The sequence below is a fragment of the Thermobia domestica genome, chromosome 12 (genome assembly GCF_964235325.1).
Source record: "Thermobia domestica chromosome 12, izTheDome1.hap1.1, whole genome shotgun sequence".
Lineage (NCBI taxonomy): Eukaryota > Metazoa > Arthropoda > Insecta > Zygentoma > Lepismatidae > Thermobia > Thermobia domestica.
Genome location: NC_137465.1, coordinates 74,582,547 through 74,608,817, shown reverse-complemented (window position 1 = coordinate 74,608,817; position 26,271 = coordinate 74,582,547). Strand labels below are relative to the sequence as shown.

Here is a 26,271-nt window from a genome sequence, read left to right as displayed (position 1 = left end):
TTAAGTAACATATAGCTTCAACAAGCTTCCAACGGCTTCTTCCTCATAGTTGGATATGGATTTAAACAAAAACATAATATTAATAATTTCATAAATTAGTTTCAAATGTAACACAATTTCTTATACTATGAATAATCAGAATAAATTACTCACCAATAATTCCAATAAATATGAACCAACTCAAATGGCATCTTTATATATCACACCTTCGCCCTCTTCGCTAGTAATGCATGTATAACATACTCGTTATGACCATTATCATTCGAATACTAGTATGGAATACTTATTCGTTGAAACAATTTTATTAACTCTTCTAATACTCACAATGATCACTTAATACATTAACATTCCATTAAACTATAAACTTTTGGCTTCGAAAATTTGACTATGAATTCCTTTATACAGACTTTTCAATCACTATACAAAATTATTCCGTTTCTTCGCTAGATGTTTTTTATGCATCCACATTCATATTCAACACCTAAGTAGCTTGTGACAAAAATCTAAACGATAATTGTTGTTCGTTATAATTCCACCATTGTATCTGTTTCTCGAAGTGAAACTTATTGAAAATTGCTAATAACATTTCCAACAGATCGTTACGGAGACTATAATTTTGGTAATCAAGTGTATACAACATTGTAAAGTAAAAATATTACTAAATCGTAACTTACATTTACTTGATATTACTATTACATTTCTATGGTGTTCTGTCATTTTTGTCACTATATTAGGTTGGTTAATTGATCAATTTATTGGATTTTACAATCCCTTGCCAGAACCTTGTAGAGGGGTCTTACTTTATAGTGTATTCCAAATAGTACTTGTGTTTCAATCTGAAATAAGCATACCGACTGAAAGTCGTTCGGAAATATATATGACATTCTTATTATAATTCTTTCATACATTTATACATAAGTTATGGTTTTACTATTCCAAAATGTATAATGACGAGAAACAAATTAAATATTCTATTTGTTTAATAAAACTTTATGAATTATTTTGTTGCGCCAGAATATAATAATACAATAGTAAAAATATTTATTATATTTTATCTGAGATATTATTTATTATAATAATATCTCAATTATATTATTTTACACGTTCAAATTGTTAATATTCTTTCCTAAACAAATTTGAAACGGAATAAATTGCGAAAGGGTTATTTAAAGAAATGTTCTCAATGTCCGTGTTGTTACAAACAGGGAACTCTGAACTTTACCTCCCATTGAGTTTTAATATATGAATACTTTATTGCTAAACTACTCACCCAAGCTGCGTGTCTATTTTTTACGGCATCTCAAATTTGCTTTTGACTTTTGTATAGAGTGCTTTTCTACGGCACCGACCTTTGGTTACAGTTAGATACGATTGAATTTGTGGAGAATAATTAGAAGTTACAGCTCCTGCAATGCACAAACGTTTTTCACATATCGTAATATCTTTTGTAAAACAAGTTGAAATCGTTAAATGATTTGTGTTCGAATGACCACAAATGTTTTCGTAGGAAACTGAATATGCAAACCCGCTGAATAGGAAATTTAGTTAGTTGAAACGGCGCACACTAACCATCATTTCTAAGGTTACGATGTAAGTACAAAGTACCTAAAAATTTTGTTTATGGTCTTTCATTTTTTGTTTAAACTTTTTATAATTGTAAAGAAACTCATTTAAACCCCTATTATTATTATTATTATTATTATTATTATTATTATTATTATTATTATTATTATTATTATTATTATTATTATTATTATTATTATTATTATTATTATTTTATTATTATTATTGGATCTTTAGTTTTGTTCAATTCGAGAAAATACACTACAGTCCTGTTTAACAGAACCGATAAAAATAAACATTTGCTTGTGCTTCGTAAAAAAAAGAAAAGAAAAAAAGAAAGAAAGAAAGAAAGAAAAAAGCTGCAAATAAGCATACATCCAATCTTAACACTAGAAGGACCAAAACTTTTACCCCCCTAGAAGTACCGAGCCGTCAGTTTGACGGCTATTTAATTCCAAGAGATGTATATAATTTTTCTTTATATTTCTCATATTTTAACTTGAATTTAATCTATTTAATCGACTCGTTTATGTTTTGCCTAAGTTTTTCTCATGATATAATACAGGGTGATCCACTAAACCCCGTCAATATATTAAATATAATATTAATATCGGAAGTTCGCCCACTGGGCAGTGACATGAAAAGTTAAAATAAAGGAATAATACTTATATTCCTACGTATGAAATCCTTTTCATACTAGTCACGTGATCACCCTACTTGTCCTGTAGACATTGGCTGGGCTACTTTTCTTTAGCATAGACCCTGTGTATAATGAACCAAAATAATTAGTTTTATATCGAACTTTTTTTTTTTTTTTTTTACATGGAAGTGAATTTACATTTTCAATGCATTTTTCTTTCAACTTCTATGCACTGAACTCAAGTCAGCAACACTTTTCTCGCGCTTACATTTGTGTACTCTGAGTGGATTTCCTGACTGCTATCCATAAACGTTTGTAGGAAACATCCTTTTCTTCCTGTTTCAAGCACATTTTGAGAAGTTCTCCTCTATTTGGACGCAGACTACCGATCAAAGTCATCTGTTTCTTTTTCAAAGATTCCGTTCATTTTTAACCTGCAAGGAAAGTTATCGCAAGTAACATTCAGTCCGCTGTTGAGAAAAAGATCCATAATTTTCAGAACAATATATTCGCCTAAATGTGAGTCCTGACGTCGTTCTTAGTAGTTTCCCAGGTAGGGAAAGACTTTTAGTTCATACCGTGACTTTACAACTGCAAGCAACCAAATTTGAATCCAAATTTTTCAGGCTTGTTAGGCATACATTACATGAATTTGCATCTCATCTTAGTAGAGAATAACTGTTCATCTTGACAATCACTGTCGTGGGTTTTATAGTGCCTGATACAATTCTCAATGAATAAGTTCTACACAGATGAAGTTTGCTTTTGGCCTTGAAGAGCTAGGACATTTTTCATCAAATCAAAGATACTTCATTATTTCAAGAAATACCTTTCTTTCCATAATCTTTCTGAAAACACTGGTCCACAGCTCATGTTCTATAGTTCCTTTACGGGTATATCTGAAGCTACACGAAATATCAATATTGCTAGAAATGAAACGAGTTCTGCAATTGACAGTAGCCAAAGAGAATCTTGACGCTGTTTGAGCTTCAACAGTGGTGCATTTCAGAATGTTTCTCAACATTGTTTCGTCTATTAACAAGCAAAAAACACTACCAAATTCACCATCTTCAATATGATGTAACGCATACTATGACAAACAGGTTTCTCGCGAAGGATGTCGTGTAGGGCAGTACGCCCAGCTTTGTTCTGTCTGTCCACTTTACGCCAACGTGTCCCGTGAGCTGATCTAAAAATAATTGATCGATTACTTCTATAAACTTCTGTATCTGTTTCATTCCTCTTATCTGAATAAGTAGCTTGAGACACTGCATTCTCGCTACTGCATCGAAGCAGTCTCCATGTTGTTCTTCCAAGCGAAATTCATTTTCACTCAAATCTTAGAAAGGACGTAACATTTTATTAGGTCTCATCTTCCTTTTGTAATTATTCATATGTATCTTCAAGGAAACATTCATCTCTACAGAGAACAATGTTACCAACGAGATACGAACATAATTGAAGGAGAAAATCATTCAAAGAAGTGCCATATATATATTTTTCCGTACAGCTTTGAAAAGCAGAAATAAAACATATCAAATAGCAAACTCGTTTGAAAAAAATAATGTAAAATATTTCAAAATGTATTATTTCCAACAGACACACTACCATATAGCGTACCACCTATAAAACAGTCCACATCAACAACAAAATATAGATTTTTAAAATGAAGAAGTTAAATTGACGGTCTGGTCCTTCTAGGGGTATACAACAAAAATATGTATTTATTTAAAATAGTCACACAATGATTATATGCTATATCAAACCTCTCTTTAAAATAATAAAAGTCCTAAAGTATGGTTGCGTATGTCAAAGAAATTTATGAGATATAGAAAATTGTTTTACGTGATGCCGTCAAAATGACGGCTTAGTCCTTATAGTGTGTACCGAATTTTGTGGGAACAATAGTGCTTTGGGAAAGCAAAAACTTGGTTAAACTGTTTTTTTGGAAACATACAATGAACTAAGACACGTCTTCAAAACTGAATATTAGAACAGAACATTCGTAGTCTAGAGCCATACTAAAGCAATTAAGTTTAATTCAGTTGTGAAAAACAATATTTTCTTGTGACTCTATGGGACTCTAATGTATCTCTATATACACTGTAATAAAAATTTCGGAGGGGAAATATAGCCCTTAATGGATTTCAGGGATCTAAAGAAGGAAATAGTAAGCTCTTAAATCTAAATCTATATGAAAAAGATCTTTCGATTGATCTGTTAATAATGATCCTAAGTCTTTGACTTGCCAAAGGAAACTATCTAATAATGAACTATTGTTTTGTAGTCATAAACTATCGGATGTTTACGTACAAACTAGATACATCGATAAAGTAATATTACATTTTCTAGTTGTATTTCTGCTACCAAATTATAACTCATCAAATTGGATTTAACAGACAATCATTTCTGCTTATCACTGCCTTCCATAATATGAAAGTAAATTTATCTGTTCCTTACATGTTGTTTCAGGATGCTGTCCAAATTTATGTATCCAGAGTTCCTAAGGAGAAAATTGATGCGCGAGGAGAATACTTCTCAGAAATGCAAACCTACTGGACCATTCCCATTCAGGAACCAAATATAGTAGCTGCTATTTCCGTTTCAAAAGGTTTGTACGAAAAAGTAATATTGTACTAATATAATACATCAGCAACGTGTTTTCCTTCAGCGTCAAAACCGATTAAAAAGAAAATAAAAATTAACGTACTTGAGGATGTTTATCAAACCTTAAAAGAAAAAAATTGTTAGGAAAAAAATGTCCTTCATATATATGTAAGGGTAGAGTTTAAAATGATATACAGGAATTTTTTTGACATTCCCAATCACCATTTATTATAAAATTCATGTACAGTAATAATAATTACAGTCTTTAATACTAAGTCCTTTTAGATGTTTGAATGTTTTGTTGGTGAGATGTAGGGAGCATCCTAGGGTAATACGATCCAAGGCTTTTGTGGTCAAGGAGTGTATTTAAGGTATCTCTCAGAGACCAAGCGTCCTAGAGAATGTTAGGTGTTTGTGAGGACCAGGTGTCCAAGTGAAGAGAAGCTCTCAAAGACCGAGCAACCCATAGAATTCGTAGGGGGACGATCAATTGGTGAATATTAATGCCTATGTGGTGTTGTGACTTCTTTTATTCTGAAATGTTCGCTGATTTCGTAGATCTTCGTTATTTGACGATTGTTGACGATTGTCAAAGACATCTTCTTCGTGGTTGTCGTCTGAAGTTATTTACAGCCAGTGTAGTGTTGTGATTGTGGAATGTGTTGTTACTAGATTCTTATCATGCTGCAATTTAAACTTAAGTAAACTCAGTGATACGTAAACAAAAAAAAAATCAAACTACGCTTTTGGCGTACAAAGATTGATAATGAATTGCGACTTCTGAATAGTCATTATCTCGTTCATCATGACGTCCATATCCAACAAGAATTGACTATCTAAGCTGTAGCTCAAGATCTCAGCTCACGGAAAACCTGTTTTCTTAATTCGAAGATTGAATTTGTCTCCCATCTCTTCATAGGAGATTTCCCCCGTTAAGACCAAATTTCTTTAATTCATGCAAGTGAATAAAATGAGCGAGATAAGAATGTTTCAATCAAATGACGTCAACTGTGGGTCGTTGGTGTAGCGTAGTTTATAAACTACTGAATGCTTGATCGATTGTTATAATACGCATCAGAAAATGTGAAGATTATAGTCCATGTTGAAAGTCTAACTGATAAAACGGTATTATTATATCTAGTGTTTTAATGTATTCTCACAATCAAGAGTGCGTACTCCCAACACCACGTACCGGCTGTAAACAACTTTAAAGACAGAAACGAAGAAGACATCGTCGACCACCGTCAACAATCGTCAAATAAGGAAGATCAACGAAGTCAGCGAATATTTCAGGATAAAGAAGTCTTCACCGATTGATCGTCACCCAACGAGCTCTATAGGTTGCTTGTCTTAAGGAATATGTAACTATGATTTACCTATAGGAAGGCAGGTTGCATAAAAATCTGTGAGAAGTAAGGAGCAGGTCTATGCAGTTAAGGCTCAGACTTGTAACATCAATACAATATTATCACTAAAATAATTTTGGTTATCAGTTTCTTGATTTCAGGTCTGATACGTTAAGCTAAGCAACACATTATGTTTCAGTAACAGTGTACATGTTTTTAATTTTGAAAATCTACTCTGCAGTCTATTTGTCGGAACATTCATCTCCAGTAAGAAGGTAGAGAGAGAGGAGAAAGTAAGAGATATAACACCTATTTGGTTCACTAAAAAACTATATTCGTTTAAAAGCCAGATAACAGAGGAGCAAGGGGATCTTAAAAATTGCACAATTGAAGACGTCCTAGAGAGGTGTTCTATGATTAAATTGCCAAGAATTTAATTTCTCTCTTTTTTCTTAATTATAATAAACTTAATTTTAGTATTCTCAAGCATCCTAACATCTCTATCGAGGATGATAAGATTAAAAAAAAAAACTTTCTCCTTCAAGATTTAGACAAAAATGTAATTTCCCGGATTTGAACCCAGGACCTTTTCGTTATGAATGCAATATTAATCTCCTCAGCTAAATAGATTCTGTTTCTAACATTTGAAAAATTAGTACTCCTATAACGAGTAATGCTCGCTTGCCAGATTCATGTATGTGCCTGTTAGAAAGATATATGTATAAATGATTATCGGTTGACAGTTAAGTTTTTTCACGATTGAAAACCGATTATTTGTATAAGTTATAACCATAAGTGTAGAAATCTATCTAATAATTTATTTTATATATAAAACTCAATTTCTGTTTATTTGTCTCCATATCACTGAATTTTCTGTTTTCCTGTTTGTACCGAAGTTCTCATTCTACTACAGTGAAACCTCTGAATAACGGACACCAATGGGACGGGAATTTTTGTCCGTTACTGAGAGGTGTCCGTTACAGAGAGGTTACAAAAATTTAATTTTCTCAACGGTAATTGTATGCAGTAATATACAGTAAGTACATTATGTATGAGCGTAAACACGTAAAATTCTATATGAAAATACTCTATTTAGTACGTATTTGAATTACTGGGACGGATGAAGGAGAAATTCATTTCTGTTAAATAATATTATTGTTGGTGAATGTGTTAATATGTTCGTATACTGCAAATGATAATGCGTGTATGGTAATTTTCTTAAGGACATGTCATCATCCTGTAAAAAATCCATTAATGCACTTACCGCCTATATTAAATGTAAAAATAGCTTTAAAAAGTATGCAATATTATTATTAGATACTTAAAATGTGGAGAAGAAACTCACCAAATTTCTTGGGGAAAAGTCTGTAGTAGTTGTCTGCCGTGTACATCCTACGAACACTAGTTTCTGTTCGAAATTTGCTTGCAACTGTTGGATCAATTGGAGAACTTCTATTTCACCGCGATTAATGGTAAATTTCTTTAATTGTTCAACTGTTTGACACACCAATTTGTACAAAAGAAAAATTTTACTTTTCCAAAAAAGTAAGAGAGAAAACATTGCTCGTTGAAAAATGTTATCGCAAAATAAACAATGTTTCTTTTGTTATCTATGAAATTTTTTTTGTCGGGAAAGATGCAAGGCCCAGAGGGAAAAGCACTAAATATGTTAGGGAGGGGAAGATCCGCATAGAATTCTTGATTATACGACTAATCCAGCATGAGTGTTAGTGCTTATTGAAGATTTTCTAGGATTTCCACCAGAAAGCAGTTTATTGCGGGCAGAAAAAAAGAAGCATTTCAAGTTCAGCTTGAAGTTGTTCTGTTTGATGATAGATATACTTGTGGGGGAAAGACTTTTCTGTCCACTGTCAAATGTCGCAGAACCAAGAATAATTCCTGTCCGTTATGAAGAGGTTATTGAAACGTTTGGGGGTAAAAAAGGACTGTCCGCGTCCATATCTGAGAGTGTCCGTAAAAGGGAGGGTTTTGTTCCGTAAGAGAACATATATTTTTGCCGGGACAAAAAAATCTGTCCGTATTATAGGGGTGTCCGTTATTGAGAGGTGTCCGTTAAGGGATGTTTCACTGTATTTCTTTCATTGTCTCTCTCATTCATTAATCATCCATCCCATTTAGGCTAAAAAGTCCAGTCGTAAGAACTAAAACTAGAAATTTTATTTCATTTTACTTTTATGTCCATAGAAATCCGGATTGTTGACTTGGAGTACTTATAGGATAGATATGACATACTACTAAGTAATTTTAGAAATGAAATCGTAAGCCATAATTAATATTAAAAGTAGACTATTATAGATACTAGCTGCAATGCTTGTTCTTCTCAACGAATGAACAGGTTTACGCGAAATACGTGAAGGGTATATTTGGAAACCATCCTCCCTTATAAATGGAAATTGAAATAAAAACCTCAGTTCGAACCAACTGATAACTATGGTAAAAATACATTTCACACAGTGCAGCCACTATTCTGTGCAAGAAATTTGAATTTCCTTCCGCCTGATACTATTTCTTTCAGTCAAGGTGAGTTGATTAAAAAAAAAAACAGGTCAACTCAAATGCTAATTATGTTTAAAAATAATTTTAAACTGCTTAAACGTTTACACTTCGGTAATTTTATGAATACAAAATGAAGAATTAGAATGTTTTAGAAATTGCCACTAACCACTTTAGAAACAGAAATTTCGAAAAATCTACAGCACGTGGCCACTTCTGTTAGTAAAACGTTTATATAACAAATTTCATCTGTCTACCATCAGACCTCCAGTGATATTTAATTTTTGGCTTATATGGTAATTCGCCATTTCCGTTAGATGCGCATTTTAATGAAGTTGACATGATAAAAGTCCCGGTACATTATACATTATAGTACATTACATGGGTCACTACAGTACGTTATCATCTCCTCTTCTTATAGTCAAAAAGCCAAATTCAACAGAATTTTGAATTGCCTTAAACTTGCAAAAAATGTAACGCTTATACAAAATATAATAGTGTCTCCTTTCAATCAACAGAGGACGTCTTACAATTGTTAAATAGGAAAAAGCTTAATTTCAACATTGAACACTTCACAAAGTTATTTTCAAATTGTATCGCATCCAGAAAGCATGAAATAGACTGCATTCGAAGTGAGTCATAATAGGGAGTCATACAATTTTTTACAATGTACCATGGGCATTCAACTAGTGCCCAGACTCTCTCCATTTCTTCTAAACTTATTTTGGATAAATTACCCGAAAGGATAAGTTTCGCAGACGATATTGTTATAGGGTCATCGAATTTACAACAGCAGCTTTCAGATTTGAAACTATTATTCCAGCGCCTCCGCGAAAGATTTCCGAACACCACCAATGAATATTTTACAAAGAATTGGACGTTTTAGGATTTCGTGTTTCCGGCGAGCACATCAGTATTTCGCAAAAGTTGCAAACAAAATCAGGACCTTAAATGGCCTACCACAAAAAGAACTCTAAAATGTTTCATTGGCTTATGATCTTACCTCAGAGCGCATATAAAGGACTTCACCACTAAGATAGCGCCATTCCAACTGCTTCTCACATGAAATTCTAAATTCAAATGGGACCGCTAACACAACCAACTATTTGAGCAACTAAAAGCTGACATTTTCTCTGCTCCTCTCTTCACCATTTAGATAATAGACTGGAAATTCGCGCGTATAATGATACAAGCAATATCAAGTACGAGAAATTTTGTCACCCACAGACAGGCATAGAAAAGGTTTCCGATTCTAGTAGAAGGCAAACTAAAAGTGGAAGACGAGCTCCTATCTGGCAAAAAGAATTATATGCTTTCTTTTATGTACTATGAAAATTTCATAATTTTCTCTTAAACAGAAAGTTTAAATTATTTATAGATGCAAAATGTTTATCATCTTTAATTCTCAACCAGACAAAGTGGGCAAAATTCATTCGCTATAAGTTGTTCCTCGCAGACTACCAATTTGAAGTTTGTTATTTAAATCAACACCCTGCCGATATTATTAGCCGTTTGGAATAACGAGAAGACATCCAGAATGATGAAGAAAAAGAAATCAACGGAAACGAGGAAAGCTGAAACTTTCAGACCTTCCGTTCCAATGCATTACAAGACTCCGTCCTTCAAATCGACTACAAATTTTCACTGAGAAAACTAGGCCAGGAACAAAGAGAGGACGAAAATTATTCAGATATTATTTCCGTCCTAGAAGGGAAAGAACCTGTGAAAACATAGAACACTCGCTTCTTATGTCTAAAGAATAACTTATTATCTAGGAATTAGAAATAACCCAAAATGGGCATACTCCACCTTCTTTGTGGGGGGCGCGGTGGCTCAGTGGTAGAGCGTTCACCTCTGGTGCTTGGGGTCCCGGGTTCGATCCCAGCCCCGCCAAGTGAACTTTGTGGTGGACAAACACCGTGCTCGTGGGTTTTCTCGGGGTTCTCCCGTTTCCTCCCACTTTCTTCATTCCACCATTTCACTCATCTCTCATCATCACCGTCACCTTTAGCCTAACCGGCATAACCGTGGGCCGTAAAACGCAAAGATTTCATTTTATTTTTCCACCTTCTTTGTATTCCCAAATCGCTTGCCAACCAGTGGTTTGAACCAATACATAAGCTATCTACGGCGCTACATTTTGTCTCCCGAAAACATTCTGTACCGTCTTCAGAAAGTACTATAGGCCCAATAAGAAATCTTTTCTACCGTATAAAATTAAAGTTTGTTCGGGTTGCCAGGAACTTCAAAACCCTCGAGGAACTCGCAAACTGAATTATTACATAACCCAGAAGTAACTATTTCATATGTTTAGCACTTTGACCCCGTTGGGTCATTTCCAGTTGAAAATGGCAAGGTTAATGCCATTTTAGTGGTTGCAGAACTAGCGACAAGATACGTCGTCACAAAAATTGTAAATTGAATAACGGCAGAAAATGTGGGAAAATTCTTAGAAGAGACTCTAAGAATTTTTGCGCTTTGGAGCTTTTCAAAATACTTATTTGGATCAACATCCCGTGTATAAGGCACGATGTCTTCGCAAATTAGCAGAAAATTATAATTTTAAACATAACTTTTCTCCAGCTTTTAACCACGTTAAATATGGGCCTAATAGAATCAGTGAACAAAACATCCAAAATTCCTTGAAAGTCTTTGTCCAGGAAAACCAAACTGAATGGAAAAGTTGGCTACCGCACATAACGTTTGCAATAAATACGTATGTATAAATGGGAACTAAACATCAGTCTGTTTTTTTTTTTAATTTTCGGCTGCGAACCCAGGACTCTGGCTGACCACCAACTTGAAACATCAGCTCAAAGAGAGATAGAGAGAGATTCCTACGCAAAAATTAGGAATGTTGTAAACTCGAATCTTGAAAGATATTTCAAGGAACAGAAGAGGAATTATGATAAGCGTAATAAAAAGACATTTTCTCCAGGCCACGAAATTCTTGTCTACTTCCCCTTTAGACGAAAAGTAAAAGTAGAAGTCTTTTCAAAATCTTTTCACGGTCCAGCAAAGATAATTTCCGAACTAAATTCTAACCTATACGAGACCCGGCCTGTTCATTTAAGACTAGAATTGAAGATATTTCATCCGACCGCATTAAATCATTTTTCCGAGAGTAAAAAGGAAAAAAAAAAACAGATACTTTAAATCTGCCAACAAGATATTCCACTAACTTTACAATAGAGCAGATACGATAACTTCTTATGGAAATCGATATTAATATAATAAATTACAACTTAGTTGTCCATAGAGCTTACATATGTACGTATTAGTGTATCTGTCATTTTCTTAAAAAGAAAAAGCACTTCGTAAGTTCGAGAAAGTCAGGTGATAGCCTTGGCACGACAAAAGCTGTTAGTTGAAGGTCAACATTGCCCATGGATGATATTTAGCAGCTGGAACAAAGAAAAAGTACAAGTGATCACTATGGCCACCATGTTTGAATCCGCCATCTTGAATATCGGTTTATCTTTTAAATAGGAAGGTCAGAATGCGGCACATTTTTATGTACACCTCTTTTTGCGGTAGTGCAAAAGTGCCGTTTTATCATATTACTAACCGTTCGTTTTGACCTGTCTTATCTGCAGGTGGCATTGACTGAACAATACCGCTGACCGTTTTGTCGTATCAGTAACCGTTCGCTAGTATGTTGTATCTTTATATGTGTCACTAGCTGAACAATGTTGCTGACGCTCGAGCAACTTATGAAAATAATCCTGATGCGTGAAATTCGTACCTCGCATGTAACAGCTGTAGGGTTTAATGTTCTACACCCGAAAAGGAAGCCCAATTCCCTCAGTAGTAAGTCTAAATTATCAGCCGATTCTGGGAGGCGGAATATATTGCCGATAATTCTCGCAGTGCTCGTCCGAAAACTTCAACAGATGAGGCAACCATGTCACTGTCTTCGAGTCCTTCAACGAAAACCCTCCAACATAGCATATAGCACTCTTTCCGGGAATATGAAATAAATCGAACATCCATACAGAGTATACTTTTCGTTAATAAGTGGTACCAATACCAGATTCAGATGCATTGGCATCTGATGGAGACAATTCAGACTCTCGAATGCAATTGCCGAATGGGTGATGAAGAAACTGGCAACCAATCCAAATTTCCCCTTGAGTGTGCTGCTCTCCAACGAGGCATATTATAACATAAACGAAGGAGTAAACAAACAAAACCACTACTACTGAAGTGGCATCAACCCGAATAGGATTAATACATCGGCGACTGTTGGTGGTGAAAAATTATGGTTTGGTGAGGTATTCTTGGCACGAGGATCATTAACCCATTCTTGATGTACAGGACGCTGAACCGACCAATATCTGTGGCTGCTGGATAAGGAAGTCCTACCGTAAGGTTTTTCGAAGAATGACTCATACTCAACTTGTAGGGCTACCCTAAGGCCGTTGTACTCCACTAAGATTTGGAATTTATAGCATTTCATATAGCGAATTCAATATACCTGTGCTGTCGTGCATTCGGAATATCCTAGGTGCATGAGGAGTGAAAGAAATGTGTCGCAAACTACTATTTTACAGAATGGTCATTTCGAGCGTGTGTATGTGAGAATCAAAAGCAGACCATACTCACCACAGGACATTACGTCAGCTTCGTTGTACATCTGCGAAATAACTGCATATAAAACATGTATGGCATAACGAGCTCCTTATTTAAAAAAATAAAGTGATATTCGATATTCAGGATGGCGGATTCCAGCTTAGCGACTGTTTTGGGAATTTGTGTTTTTGAAATTGCGTCCCCCTCGATCATCTCCAACGCAATAGCCTTTCCCGTGTTAAAACTATCACCTGACTTCTGGCTCACTTCGTATATAACTTTTTACAATGAAGTATATACCCCCTATGTTACGACGAAGTATTATATATATATATATATATATATATATATATATATATATATATATATATATATATACAGGGTGGTAGGTAACTCCACCGACAAACTTTTGAAGTGATTCCTTATATGAAATGAAAGAAAAAAGTTCTTATAAACATAGGTCGAAAAACGTCTCATTTCAGAGTTATGAACCGCCGAAAATTCGAAAAATCATGTTTCGTAACGCCCTGCCTTAGAAACTATAGGACCTATGACAAGCGGTTTAAGGAATTACACAGGAACTAGTATGCGAACTATCTAAATATCTATGTTTTACCATCCTCCGTTATCGGCGAAACGAACGCGTTATTAGTACTTAAAGGAGTGTCCCTATACCTCAATTTCCTTTTTACAGTTCGTTTCGCCGATAACGGAGGATGGTAAAACATGGATATTTAGATAGTTCGCATGCTAGTTCCTTTGTAATTCTTTAAACCGCTTGGGATAGGTCCTGTAGTTTCTAAGGCAGAACGTTTCGAAACGTGAATTTTCGAATTTTCGGCGGTTCATGACTCTGAAAGGAGACGTTTTTCGTCCCATGTTTATTAGAACTTTTTTCTTTCATTTTATATGAGGAATCACCTCCCAAAGTTTGTCGGTGGAGTTACCTACCACCCTGTGTATATATATATATATATATATATATATATATATATATATATATATATATATATATATATATATATATATATATATATATATATATACCATAGATATATAGATAGATAGATAGATAGATAGATAGATTTTGTATCCATTTTTCTCTCTTAATATTTATTTCTCTGTAAAAAAATAAAAAAGTAATAAGTAATTACCAGGAAAAGAAAGAAACTATGCGACATTTTTGGAATCATTGTCCAAACATAAAATATTCACATTTAAGCCGGTGTGACTATTACCAGTAAACACCTGATTTGTTTACCATGTTGTATTCGAGCTTCTAGTCATAATTCCGAATATGAAATTATAATAGTCACAAGAAACAAACAAATGAGTTTCGTTTCACAGTGAAACTATGGTAGACTTCAAAACTGTAGGAATTCAATATTTAATCTTGAAGTAGTACAAACATGTCTACTTATTGCAATAAATTAAAAGGATCAAAAACAGAACCTGTTCCTCGCAGACTGAATACATATGCCTTTTTATGCAACCAAGACAACTTCTTATCCATAATTATCAAATATTAAAATGTTGCAACGTAGCATCGGATGTTGTGCGCTCGTGTTTTTTAATACAATGAGCGCACACTTTCTCTTCTTTGTGCGTTAGTGGATTGCAACCCAGTTTCTTTCAATTAAGACTAGTTGACTAAAAAATAACACGGTGACTCTAATACTAGTTGTGCGCAAAAATTAATTTTAAAGGGTTCAAATTTTTCCACACTTTGGTCATTTTATGAATACAAAATGCGAAATTAAAATATTTTTCTCCCTAACTAACTTTAGAAGCAGATTTTTCTAAAATATTGGAGAACATGCCCACTTCTTTACACAAAAGTTTATATAACAAGTTTAATCTCCTTAATATGTAAGATATTTAATATTCGGCATATATGATGGCTCCTAATATTCCTTAGGATATGTGTTTTAATGAAAGTGACATGATAGAAACCCGACTCGAGTTAAGAGTCCAGTCTCTAGCCTACATTCCCGTATAATTTTTTGTTTTGACTGATGAAATATTGTTCTCCTTATTTGTTACCAACTAGAAAAGACATCTGTCTTGGATAGACTTCAGAAAAAATTCAGCGAAATTTCTGGCAGCCATTTTTTAAAATGGCGACCTTTGTGTAAACAAGAGACATGTATTGTTATCTATTTCTTTCAGAATATTATATAAAATATTGATCCTTTACGAAAATTTAAATGTATTATTTAAACTGTAGTAATAAAAATGCATACGTAATGTATGAGAATTAAAACTTTGTTTTCGACAAACACCGATGTGTGAGTTTTCTCGGAGTTCTTCCGTTTCCTTCCACTTTCTTCATTCTACCATTTCCTTTATTTCTCATCAGCACCGTCTCCTTTAGCCTAGCCAGCATAACCGTGGGACGTAAAACTTAAAAGATTTTGTATGAGGGTTAAATGTGCTTATTTATTGAGTTGATTGATTGAAATGTGAAGAGCAGGTCACTCATTTAGATAATTAATTTCCTGCCAATAAAATTACATAAAACAGTTATTTTACACAAATATTTATTGAAATTGAAAAGTATCTTTACTTTAATTAGGCCCCTTGTAAAAAGTTTAAATTTTGAATAGTTTTACGAGAGAATGAAGAATAATGATTTGACGTAACAATTTTTCTTTTCTCTTTAAGAGTGAAGATTGAATATAAGAAACAGAACACACACACACTAAAAGGAATTACTCTTGAAAAACAGAATTGTTCCAACTTGGGGGGAAATGTTAATGTGGATCTATGTGCCAAAAGCCTAGAAGGGAGTTAACGCCTCCGGAAACAGGTGGGAAAAGAGTGAGAGACACAGCTGACACTCATCAAGATGATGTGATTAAGAGATTTAAATTCATTCATAGTAATGCAAACTTTAAATATCATTGTGATAACTGCTACAAAACATATACCATGACTAAAAGATGGTATCAGAAATTCAAAGATAGCTATTTCTCTATGAAAGAAAAAGAAGAAAGATTTAACATAGAATTGGTTGGCTGACATGAAATTGGAGCAAACAATTCAACGACCATAGAAAATTTCATCGGGAATCATTGGACAGATAAGAAGGCTGATTATACAATTCAGTGGTAAATCATTTACCATGAGGATCTTGCAATTTGTAATTTATTTCACAACATTACAAACAAAGGCGTTATAAATCACCTTGAGACGGCAGTGGAACATTAACTTCAAGGTACAAATATGAAAGAAGTTAATGGAAACATAGTGAAGCTCACGTCCTTTCTTGCACCAACATGGCAATTCATACAGTCACAAAATTATGTACAAGTAAGAAAGGTTAAAAATGTATTATCATCTGGTACATAACCCTCGACAGATTAACAAGTTCATACATAGCACATTTTTCTTAATCAATGAAATATACTCTATTAAATGATCACTAAAGTTATCAAGTACAATATTCTACAATTAATTCACAATTTGAGAAGTTTTCCATATTTACAGTTTGATATCAAATCTCTTTGGCTTCTTTCCAAGTCCAGTTATTTGAAAAGGACAGCAGTAAATAATTACAAGACAACATTTCTCACGTAATTTTTCATGCCACAATGCAGATTAAGAGCACTCTTCACGAACGATGCGTGTACGTGAGAGAGATTTTCCATATTTTTAAACATACTGGACAAATGACTAGAGGATTTTTAAACATACTGGCAATAGTGATTTGGAGGAGGGGGATTTCACCAAAATTTTTCTGCAGTACAGCTGTATAAAATAGGCCAGGTTAGTTTCGGGTTTCGGGACCGTAGTACAGCAAATTATGGATGCGTTAAAATATTAAATAATACTTTTGATAAAGTGGATAGTTTCAAATATCTAGGATCAATATTAACAGAGGAAAATCATATTCACGAAGAAATTAAATGTCGACTAAAAACAGGGAATTCGTGTTACTATTCGGTTCAAAATCACTTTTTCGTCGCGAATTCTGTCGAGGAATTTGAAACTTAAAATATACAAAACGATAATCATGCCTGTTGTTTTGTATGGCTGCGACACATGGTCACTTACTCTGAGGGAAGAACATAGACTGAAAGTATTTGAGAACAAGATCCTGAGACGAATATTCGGACCCAAGAGGAACGGGAATGGAGAATGGCGGAAACTTCATAACGAGGAACTACATAATTTATATGGTTTACCCAACATTGTTAGGGTCGTGAAGTCTAGGAGGCTTAGGTGGGCGGGTCATGTAGCTAGAATGGAAGAAAGTAGAAACGCTTTTAAAGTTTTGACTGGAAGACCAATCGGAAAACGACCATTAGGAAGACCTAGGCGCAGATGGAAGGACAATATTAAAATAGATCTCGCAGAGATTGGAATACAAAGTAGAAACTGGATGCAGTTAGCTAAGAATAGAAGTCAGTGGAGAGCTTTTGTGAACGCGGCATTGAACCTTCGGGTTCCATAGGCCATAGAGATAGTTAGTTAGTTAGTTTCGGGAGGGGCCTGGGCCCCCCGATCTCATAGCTGGTTGCGCCACTGCATATGGAAGAAGCCAAGCATCCAGTTACTGGAACACCAGAAGTTGCAGAGATCGTCGAATTCAGATGTCATTAACATCGTTCATTTTCTCATAGCAACTGTAAAGTTAAAGTCAACGTTTGCTTTTCTGTTTGTTTACCACAAGGAACCTATTGTAATTAGTCAACATTTTGTAGTAAATATTGGATTAACGGGGGTGACGCTGGATCGATTGCAATAATAATAATAATAATAATAATAATAATAATAATAATAATAATAATAATAATAATAATAAATAGAAACGCTTCTCGATATCGTTACGGTGTTTGCTTAGATACTTGTCAATAGACGGACAGACATAGCCATTCTATAAGACTTTCGATATTTATGCATAGCATAGTTTATAAGTGTAATACTTAGCTCTTATTTATATCTTTGTGGGCTCCGTTACAAAAAGATATTAACACACTTTTAATGTATACCAATACAAGGATTCAAACCTTTGACTAGCAAGAAACAGGGACATTGAATGTGCAGAGGCCCTGAAAGAAACAGCTAAACTTGAAACAATTGAAATGCAGTGTTCCAATTGTGGAACAGCGACCTTCAGTGGCAAGCACAGACATAAAATTTGCAAGTGTTGGAATATACATTTAAAAATAACATTTTGTGTGGTGTAAGAGTTACTAAATTTACTCTTATTGCAAAGTTTTATTCATAAAATTTAAAATTTATTTTCGTGATGTTTTTGTTGTTCCACAGATCGTCTCCAGAATGCATTAAACGAAACCATATGTGTTCTTACGTCAAATCCAGTAATATTATTCACAATGATTCCAAATGAAGAGGATATGAATGTAATTCAGTTGAGTGGTCTACTACAGTCTCACCAAGGTTTCTACCCAAATTTCACACTTGGATGCTTAGGTGATAGACTTCATGGACATATTCTTATCCATGACGAAATTGTAAGTATCTTCTGCTAAGTATAATCTTGACTTATATTTTTATATATTATATGCCCCTATTCTGTCATTTTATCTAGCTAAGCAAAAGCCCATGAAGAGGTACGTAAATTTTGAGGTTGATGAATGTCTCATGTGCATTATAGTTTTAAAGTAATGTATGATATGAAATAGGTATTTTATTTACATTCAAAACCATGTTCCCTTTTCTTTACTTTAGATTTTACCTCGGTTTTGTTTGTATATGAAAGATTAAATACTTATCTGACTAAAATTATCAGGGCCATGTCGAAACTTAAGATACCCTTTGAAAAATCAATTTATTTACATAAAACGTTTTATAATTTCTCGAAATAGTCCCCACATACTCAATACACTTTTGTATTCTTAAAAACCTCGAGTCAGATATATATATATATTGACAACCCGCTCAATTCGTGCCTAAATTTGGGGATGCAAAATTGAATTGAGCTGAGCGCCTTCCACTCACCATCTAGAATGAGTGGGCAAGTTCTCTGATTCATATGCGAGAGGTTTATAGTTTAACACATAACAATTGGGGATTGAGTTCAAATGATAACACATTGATTTCAATGATTAGATAACAACTGTATTTCTTATTCAATGAAATGTAATGAGTGTGAATATTGTGAATTTAGTACGGATATTTGGAAACTTTGCCAGACGAGTATCGCGTATCGAGCATTGAGCGATTGAATCCTGAATAGGAGAAACACATACCTTTCAGTTCTCTTCCAAACGATGTTCGCTGATGACCTCGGTGTTGACGAGTTGATTCCAGTATCGCCAAGTTGATACTTCTATGGACAGGCGTCGCTGCTTAGCATTGAATCTGGTCTCACTCCCAATGCTCTAGGTAAACTAACGATGGCAGTTAGTCTTCCTTCGATGTCGTGATTAAACTCATACGGTGAATAACGAAAACTCAAACTACTTTGATAAATCGTAGAACTTCTTTAATAAAAGACTGGAGCTTCTCTAAGAGCTGAAGCTTCCATCAAGATCGCGATGACTTCTGTAAAGAGCAATCAGTTCTCTATCTCTATAGAATCCTCGGTTCTCTTTCTCCATAGAACACCTGGTTCTCTCCATCCAATAGAACTCACGGTTCTCTATCTAGAAGACCTCCTGTCCCTCGGTTTTGTTCAACTCCTCAGTTCTGGAATTCTCCGGCGTCGTCTGCTGCTAGGCACGTGTGACCTCCTTCCATTTGGAAAAACAAATTCTTTCCTCGTGTCAAGACTCAAAAACTGCAACACTCGACACACTCCGATTTCCCGATTCTAGGCAATTTCCTCATATCCGTGAATGTGTGAAATGTTCACAAACATATTACAATTACGCTTCATGATTTACAGAATGTCATTAATGTAGGAGTTAACGCATTACATACATTGTCTTCCTGCATTCGCAGACTCTCCATTGTGCATTTTTGTTTACTAGATCTTGCTGACAATTAAATAATACAGTTCTATCAGCTTGCGTTAACCTCGATTCTTAATAGTTGTTTACCTTCACCACATGATTTCATAAAACCCGATATCCATAAAATAAATAAAACTTGATCAATAAAATAAAATTATTATACATGAAATTCTGATTAAATTCGGGTACTGCCACATGTCCCCCTTAAAAACTTGGTAGCTACGCTAACCAAATTAGATCTCGTAAGAGGTCGTGATATTACAGAACTCCCTGTAGATATATACAACATATGAGAATAAATAAAACTGAAAATAAACATAAACTTGAAAATAAATAAGTGAATCATATGTATCTACATAAATAAATATCATTAAATCAATAACTGTTTTCCTACACCTGAACAGTAACATAATATATATATATATTTAATCGTTTAATCATCTCCATTAATTAGTGAAAAAAATAACGTGAAACATATACATCAACATATCTATATTCAAAAGTGTACACTCACGACATCTTGTGAGATGTACTAGAATTATGAGATGAGCACAAGTACTCTGTAATTATTTAATTGCAAATCTGCTCGCAATTAGATATCAAATTACTGGAATTTTCCATTACTTAGTTGTCCATACTTGCCAACTCAAACATTTGCTGACAGTATCAGTAACAGATTTCGTTTGTCCATTCCAGTTGTCTTACACTTCAAATCTAAAAAGATAAAACTTTTGACGAATAATTAAAACATATTCACTTATTGTGGAATTGTAGCACTTAAAATAGATCGCAAAATATCATCACTTTTATTTTTCAAAAAAAACTGAACACTGAATTTTTCACTATGGAAGAATAAAATTCTTCTTTAGGGCATTTGCTACACTGGCAATAACTCTGGGCGGCAACTGCAAACTCAGCAAAATTGACCCAAGGTTAATCTACATCCACGCTGGCAGTTCCATTTTGCGCGTCGCTTTGGTTCCATGTTCACTTGATGTCGAAACGCACTACGAAATTTTTAATAATTTCACCAAAATTTCGTGTTTTACAATATAATGACGTCACATGGTGTTCGAGTACTTTTTCCCATGTTGATATCTATAGGGCGTTCAGAAAGTTTTCGTTTCGTGACATACATCTGCTTAGTGTTATATTATTCACTAGTGTTACTCCAATTTCAGTGTCAATGCTATTGCCTGATTACGTTCTACTCAATCTGGCTTTTACTATTTATTAAAATGAAGTGTGAATGTGATGTTTTTAAGTGACATTAACAAACTAATGGATATAAACAATTGACTAATGGATATAAACAATGGAATAAAATACCTACAATGGTGAGTACATTTAAAATTTTAATTATTTAAATACGGATATATATATATATGATTTAAAAATGTGTATTACTACCTATCTTATTTAAACCTATCATAACTATTATTATACCTAATGCTGAATAACTGAATACAAAAATCGATTGAGATTCAGGGAAAATCGATGGAATCTCACATTTCCTTGAGATTCGAAAAAGCCTTGGTTGTTAAAAACGGCTGCTTGCCTAGCCGTCCATCTGAATCAAGATTTGGCTCCAGCTATCACATTTACAATGAATCAAACTATTTACATATTTATAAAAATCTGACTACCTAATGTTGATTTTAAAAAAATTCAATTCTTCTCTATATTCAAATTTTTCCCTCTTTTTTCAATAAAAACTCGTGACTCATTTTCTAAATTCGTAGACGTAAACAATAATCTATTATTCCGATAGACTTATTTTCTAATAATCATAGACGTGTCATAATGACTTATTTATTATTTATTTATTATTGCCTAACTACATTGTTCCGGTTGGCCATTCCCACAACAATTTCATTAGTTAAAATCTTTATATTAATTATATTTTATCGTGAATATTTATTAACTATTATTATATTATTACTTATTTATTTATTGTTTATTTACTATTCACTATTCTTATTATTATTATTATTAATATTATATGCCGACAGGGCCTAGCTTGTGAGAAGGATCCTCGAAATTAGTCGTATGACTATTACACTTGTCCAACTCTGAATGTTCTCACTTGTTTAGGGCTTCTATTTGCAGAAAATCTACGTCTGCTTGTCCCCAAATCTTATTTCTACTTTTTGCGCTTATTTCTACATATTCTATTTCTTCTTATACTTATACTCTCTTAGTATTGTAGCGCTTATAAAATCTATACATGTATATCTATATCTTTCTTTCTTTCAACGTTGCATGCATTTTATTCTCTATAATTCTTTAATAGCTATTAATATTCTTCTTCTACTCTTATTATTTAGTAATTATTTATCTATTTATTCATTTATTATTATTATTATAACTCTGCTCTTCTCCATATTCACATTTTCTTACTTTTTTACGTCTATGTCTTCTTCTCTATATTTATTACTTTTATTACGTCTATCCTATATTTATTTAATAATTCATTCATTTTTCTATAATCTATTTTTACTAATATTTCCTTCTTCTTACTATTCACATTCCTTCCAACAATCTCTTTCTCTTTTCCTTCAAACCAATACAAATGTACTTAAAAATTAAAACTAGACTAATTCTTTACAATATGAGTAAAACACTAAAATAACCAAATATTCCAGTATATTTACTATTCTCCTTACGCTAGATGCTTCTTTAAAATTCTATAATCACTTTGACTATCCTACTCTTACTTTCTAGGATACGGGATTATTTACTTGCTAATCTAATTCTAACTTATTTTAAATATCACTAACGTTTATGCTAAAAACGAAGGATATCTCCACCAAAAAAAATTTCACTGCTTTATGCGTGATGTACGAGTCAACCCTTGTGTCTCTTTTCAACAATCACGGAAGACTTATGTGATTTAATAAATAAAATATTCTCATCGAAGTTTGGTAAATACCCAATTCAACTCGAAGAGAATGGGATTTCCTTCCTGATTAGAGTTTCCCCTAATGAAAGGTTCGCCTAATTGCCTGTTTTCTAATTTTGAACTTACTTGTCTAGCTTAATTCTATGTCATTTGCATCATTCATTATCTTGTTTTTTTTCTTTTTCATTCTTGCCTCTCTTAAATCTACATTTCCCTAATTCAAATCTAATTACAAAAATCATTCAAAAATTTTGTTTGTTGTTCTCCATAGTCTTTTCCCTTAATTTAGTCTGTTCTTAAAACTAATTACGTCACTAAATCTAATTCCTAAAATACTATATGTCATAAAGACATAGTTCAATTAATAAAACAATGGGTCAGATTTCTATTCAGTTAAAACTATAATTATATTACTAAATATACTTGTATCATGCTTACTTCTAAACTTATATCACTAATTTAACTGATTACCAAACTAAAATTAATAAACTGGAATATGTGTGCACTAAAAATTATATATCCTGTACCTATATGTCGCATATATCCTTATCTCTATAAATACTAGTAATAATACTATTTACAAAATTTCCTACTTTCTCGGTCATCTCTAGGCCGATAACCAAGGTGTCCTTTCCTTGAAAAACGTCGCGAACGCAACTAAATCCAATAAAGATTTATCACTCGCTACAACTATTCTTGCTTGCTTCTCGAACTGTGCCAATGTTGTTATGAAGTCAGAGATTCTGACAGCCTGTGTACAATTAAATCTATGTCTGAATCTTTCTAGCCATCTATTAACTACATCCTGGCTAGCACCACTCGAGAACAATGCACAAATTTTATACTTTATCTGATCCTCTTTCACTGCAAAAAATACAGCGTTTCGTATTGTAATATACCATTACAGTCTAATGTGATGATGTTTTTAATAAGAGGATGCCCGAAATTTTTTGCACCGACTGTACTTGACGTTTAACAAAAAATTTCTGGCTGTTCATATAATTCGTAATTTTTTTTGTTATTCTATTTCAAAGTAACATGGAAAACTGTAAAACTTCATTAGGAATTATAGTTTTGGGAATCGATATCTTCATTTATATATTAAATTAGTTATAAGTCTTGTATATGGATATGTAAATGGATTATTACAAGTCTTACGGTGTCAGTGCTATCTGAAAATATAGGTCCACCATTGGACGGAAATTTTCGAATAAATAACCACTCTAAAATTCGGCAGAATTTTCTGGACCACCCTTCACCTCTGTTTTAGATACCTATGTCCTTCTGATATCTAGTTCAATCCAGATTTTACCAAAATTTATTCGTTTCAAAGCCCACCGCCAAAAATGCTTTGTTTTGATTGGAGGATTCACCCACGCTATGATGTTAGAGCGCGATTATTCCCATTCCCTGCCTAGAATTTTGCTGAAGACAACAGACCCAGATCTTCCCAGCTCAGAAAAATGTAGAAATTAGCTAGAAAAGCTGCATTAACAAGGTAAATCTAGTTTGATAATTGAATAAATACCATCCAGGAAGCTACGGAGCCATAATTTACTAAATTTTCATAGTAAAAAACCGGACTGAAGAACTGAAATAGGAAATGTAATTCAGTGACGCCATGTTTTGCAGATATAATTAGTGATGGACGGGTTCTACCAAGTGAAGTGCATCAGTTTGTTAGTTGTTCTTAAAGATCCATAAACAGTTTCGGAAGAGTAGTGTTTTCTCCCTTAAAATATTTTTATCCTGAAAATTATTCCTTTTAGAGTTACGTAAGGCCTGCCCCACTGCCGTTTGAGTTCGTGTATGTAGTGAATGTGATTTCTTTTTTGTACTTATGTAGTAGTAACATGGCGGTATTTAATTTCGTTGTAGTTAGGATAGTGATCATAATGCACGTGTAAAGTTTCAAGAGGGCTCCTGTTTACTCCCAGTTTGGGGTACGGCTTCCAGCAGGGATGGGTTGAACGTATAGTTGTCATAAGGTTCTTTTCCCTTCAGGAAAGGGGCCTATATATTTTCCAATAAATAGTTTGGGTATTAACTAAACAGGTTGAATTAAGAATGTGATTTAGTGAATACAAGGGCCAATTGGCCCTGTTCCTTTCTTTCCCTTTCCTTTCATAAACCGATAGAGCCGATTTTAAAGAAAATTGTAAAATCTGAATGTTGTTTATGTAAGTAAATAGTAATGATTAATATGTATTATAACATGTATTAATGTAGTTTGTAGTTATGGATGTGGCATGTATGTGTTTGTAATGTAGTATCAGTAGTAGCAATTGTAGTTAAGTGATGAAAGAGTGTGTGAAATAATGAAGTATGGACAGTGTATCATTCGTATTCGATCAATAGCTAAACGCAACATATCGATCTATAGTAATATCAGAAAATGAGAGTGTCATAGTATCAAAATTCCGTGTACAAGGTCACATTCAGTGGTTCAAGGGTTGATCATATCGTCGCTAGCCCCCTAGTGTCAAAATTCAGTACTAACCGTCGTTCTTATGTCGATGCTCTTAGTGATTTAGTTTCCATGGAATTGACCTTTCTTTTCGAAATAAAACCTAGTAAATATAATTCCCAGCCCAAATGCATATACAGTTAGGTTAAGTGATCCAAAATTAATATTTTCTGAAAATTACAACATTCTACTTAGTCTAGAAATCGAAATATTTAAGTAAATAAACAATACGTAAATTCTTAACAGAAGTCGGGCGATATGATGCTAGTTTTCGCTTTGAAATTATATTAAATGCTCATTTTTTTTCTCTGTGGCTGCAGAATAATTTCATTGTTGTCAGAATTTTATAAAATTGAATAATATCGCGGAGAACTCTACTTTCTGTGAACATACATACATATTTTTTTTCATGAAGCTACGAAGTATAACATAGTATTGTTTGCGTGGTAAGGGAGTCTTGAGTTCGAGGGATGTTTTGTGTGGTGGCCAGAACATGAAACGTTGGCAATGATTTATAGATTTAGAAGTATATGACGAAGTGTGCATATAGTCTGGGTGTAGTTAAGGAAATAGGGTGCTTATGAAATACGACGTCGTAATAAAAGAATAAAATGATAGTATGAATATATTGTGAAACGAAATAAATGAGAGGACACCCATATATATATATATATATATATATATATATATATATATATATATATATATATATATAGATAGATAGATAGATAGATAGA

General features: G+C 33.5%; 1 protein-coding gene across 3 annotated transcripts in view; it reads left to right on the top strand.

The window, feature by feature from the left end:
* c12.2 (von Willebrand factor A domain-containing protein c12.2) overlaps positions 1 to 26,271 on the top strand; it is a 1,756,568-nt gene that overhangs the window by 1,532,952 nt on the left and 197,345 nt on the right. For all 3 annotated transcript variants that reach the window (XM_081733805.1, XM_081733806.1, XM_081733807.1), the window contains exons 21-22: positions 4,676 to 4,814; positions 18,517 to 18,722. In XM_081733805.1, coding sequence (XP_081589931.1) covers positions 4,676 to 4,814; positions 18,517 to 18,722 — 345 coding nt within the window. The remainder of the gene's footprint in view (positions 1 to 4,675; positions 4,815 to 18,516; positions 18,723 to 26,271) is intronic.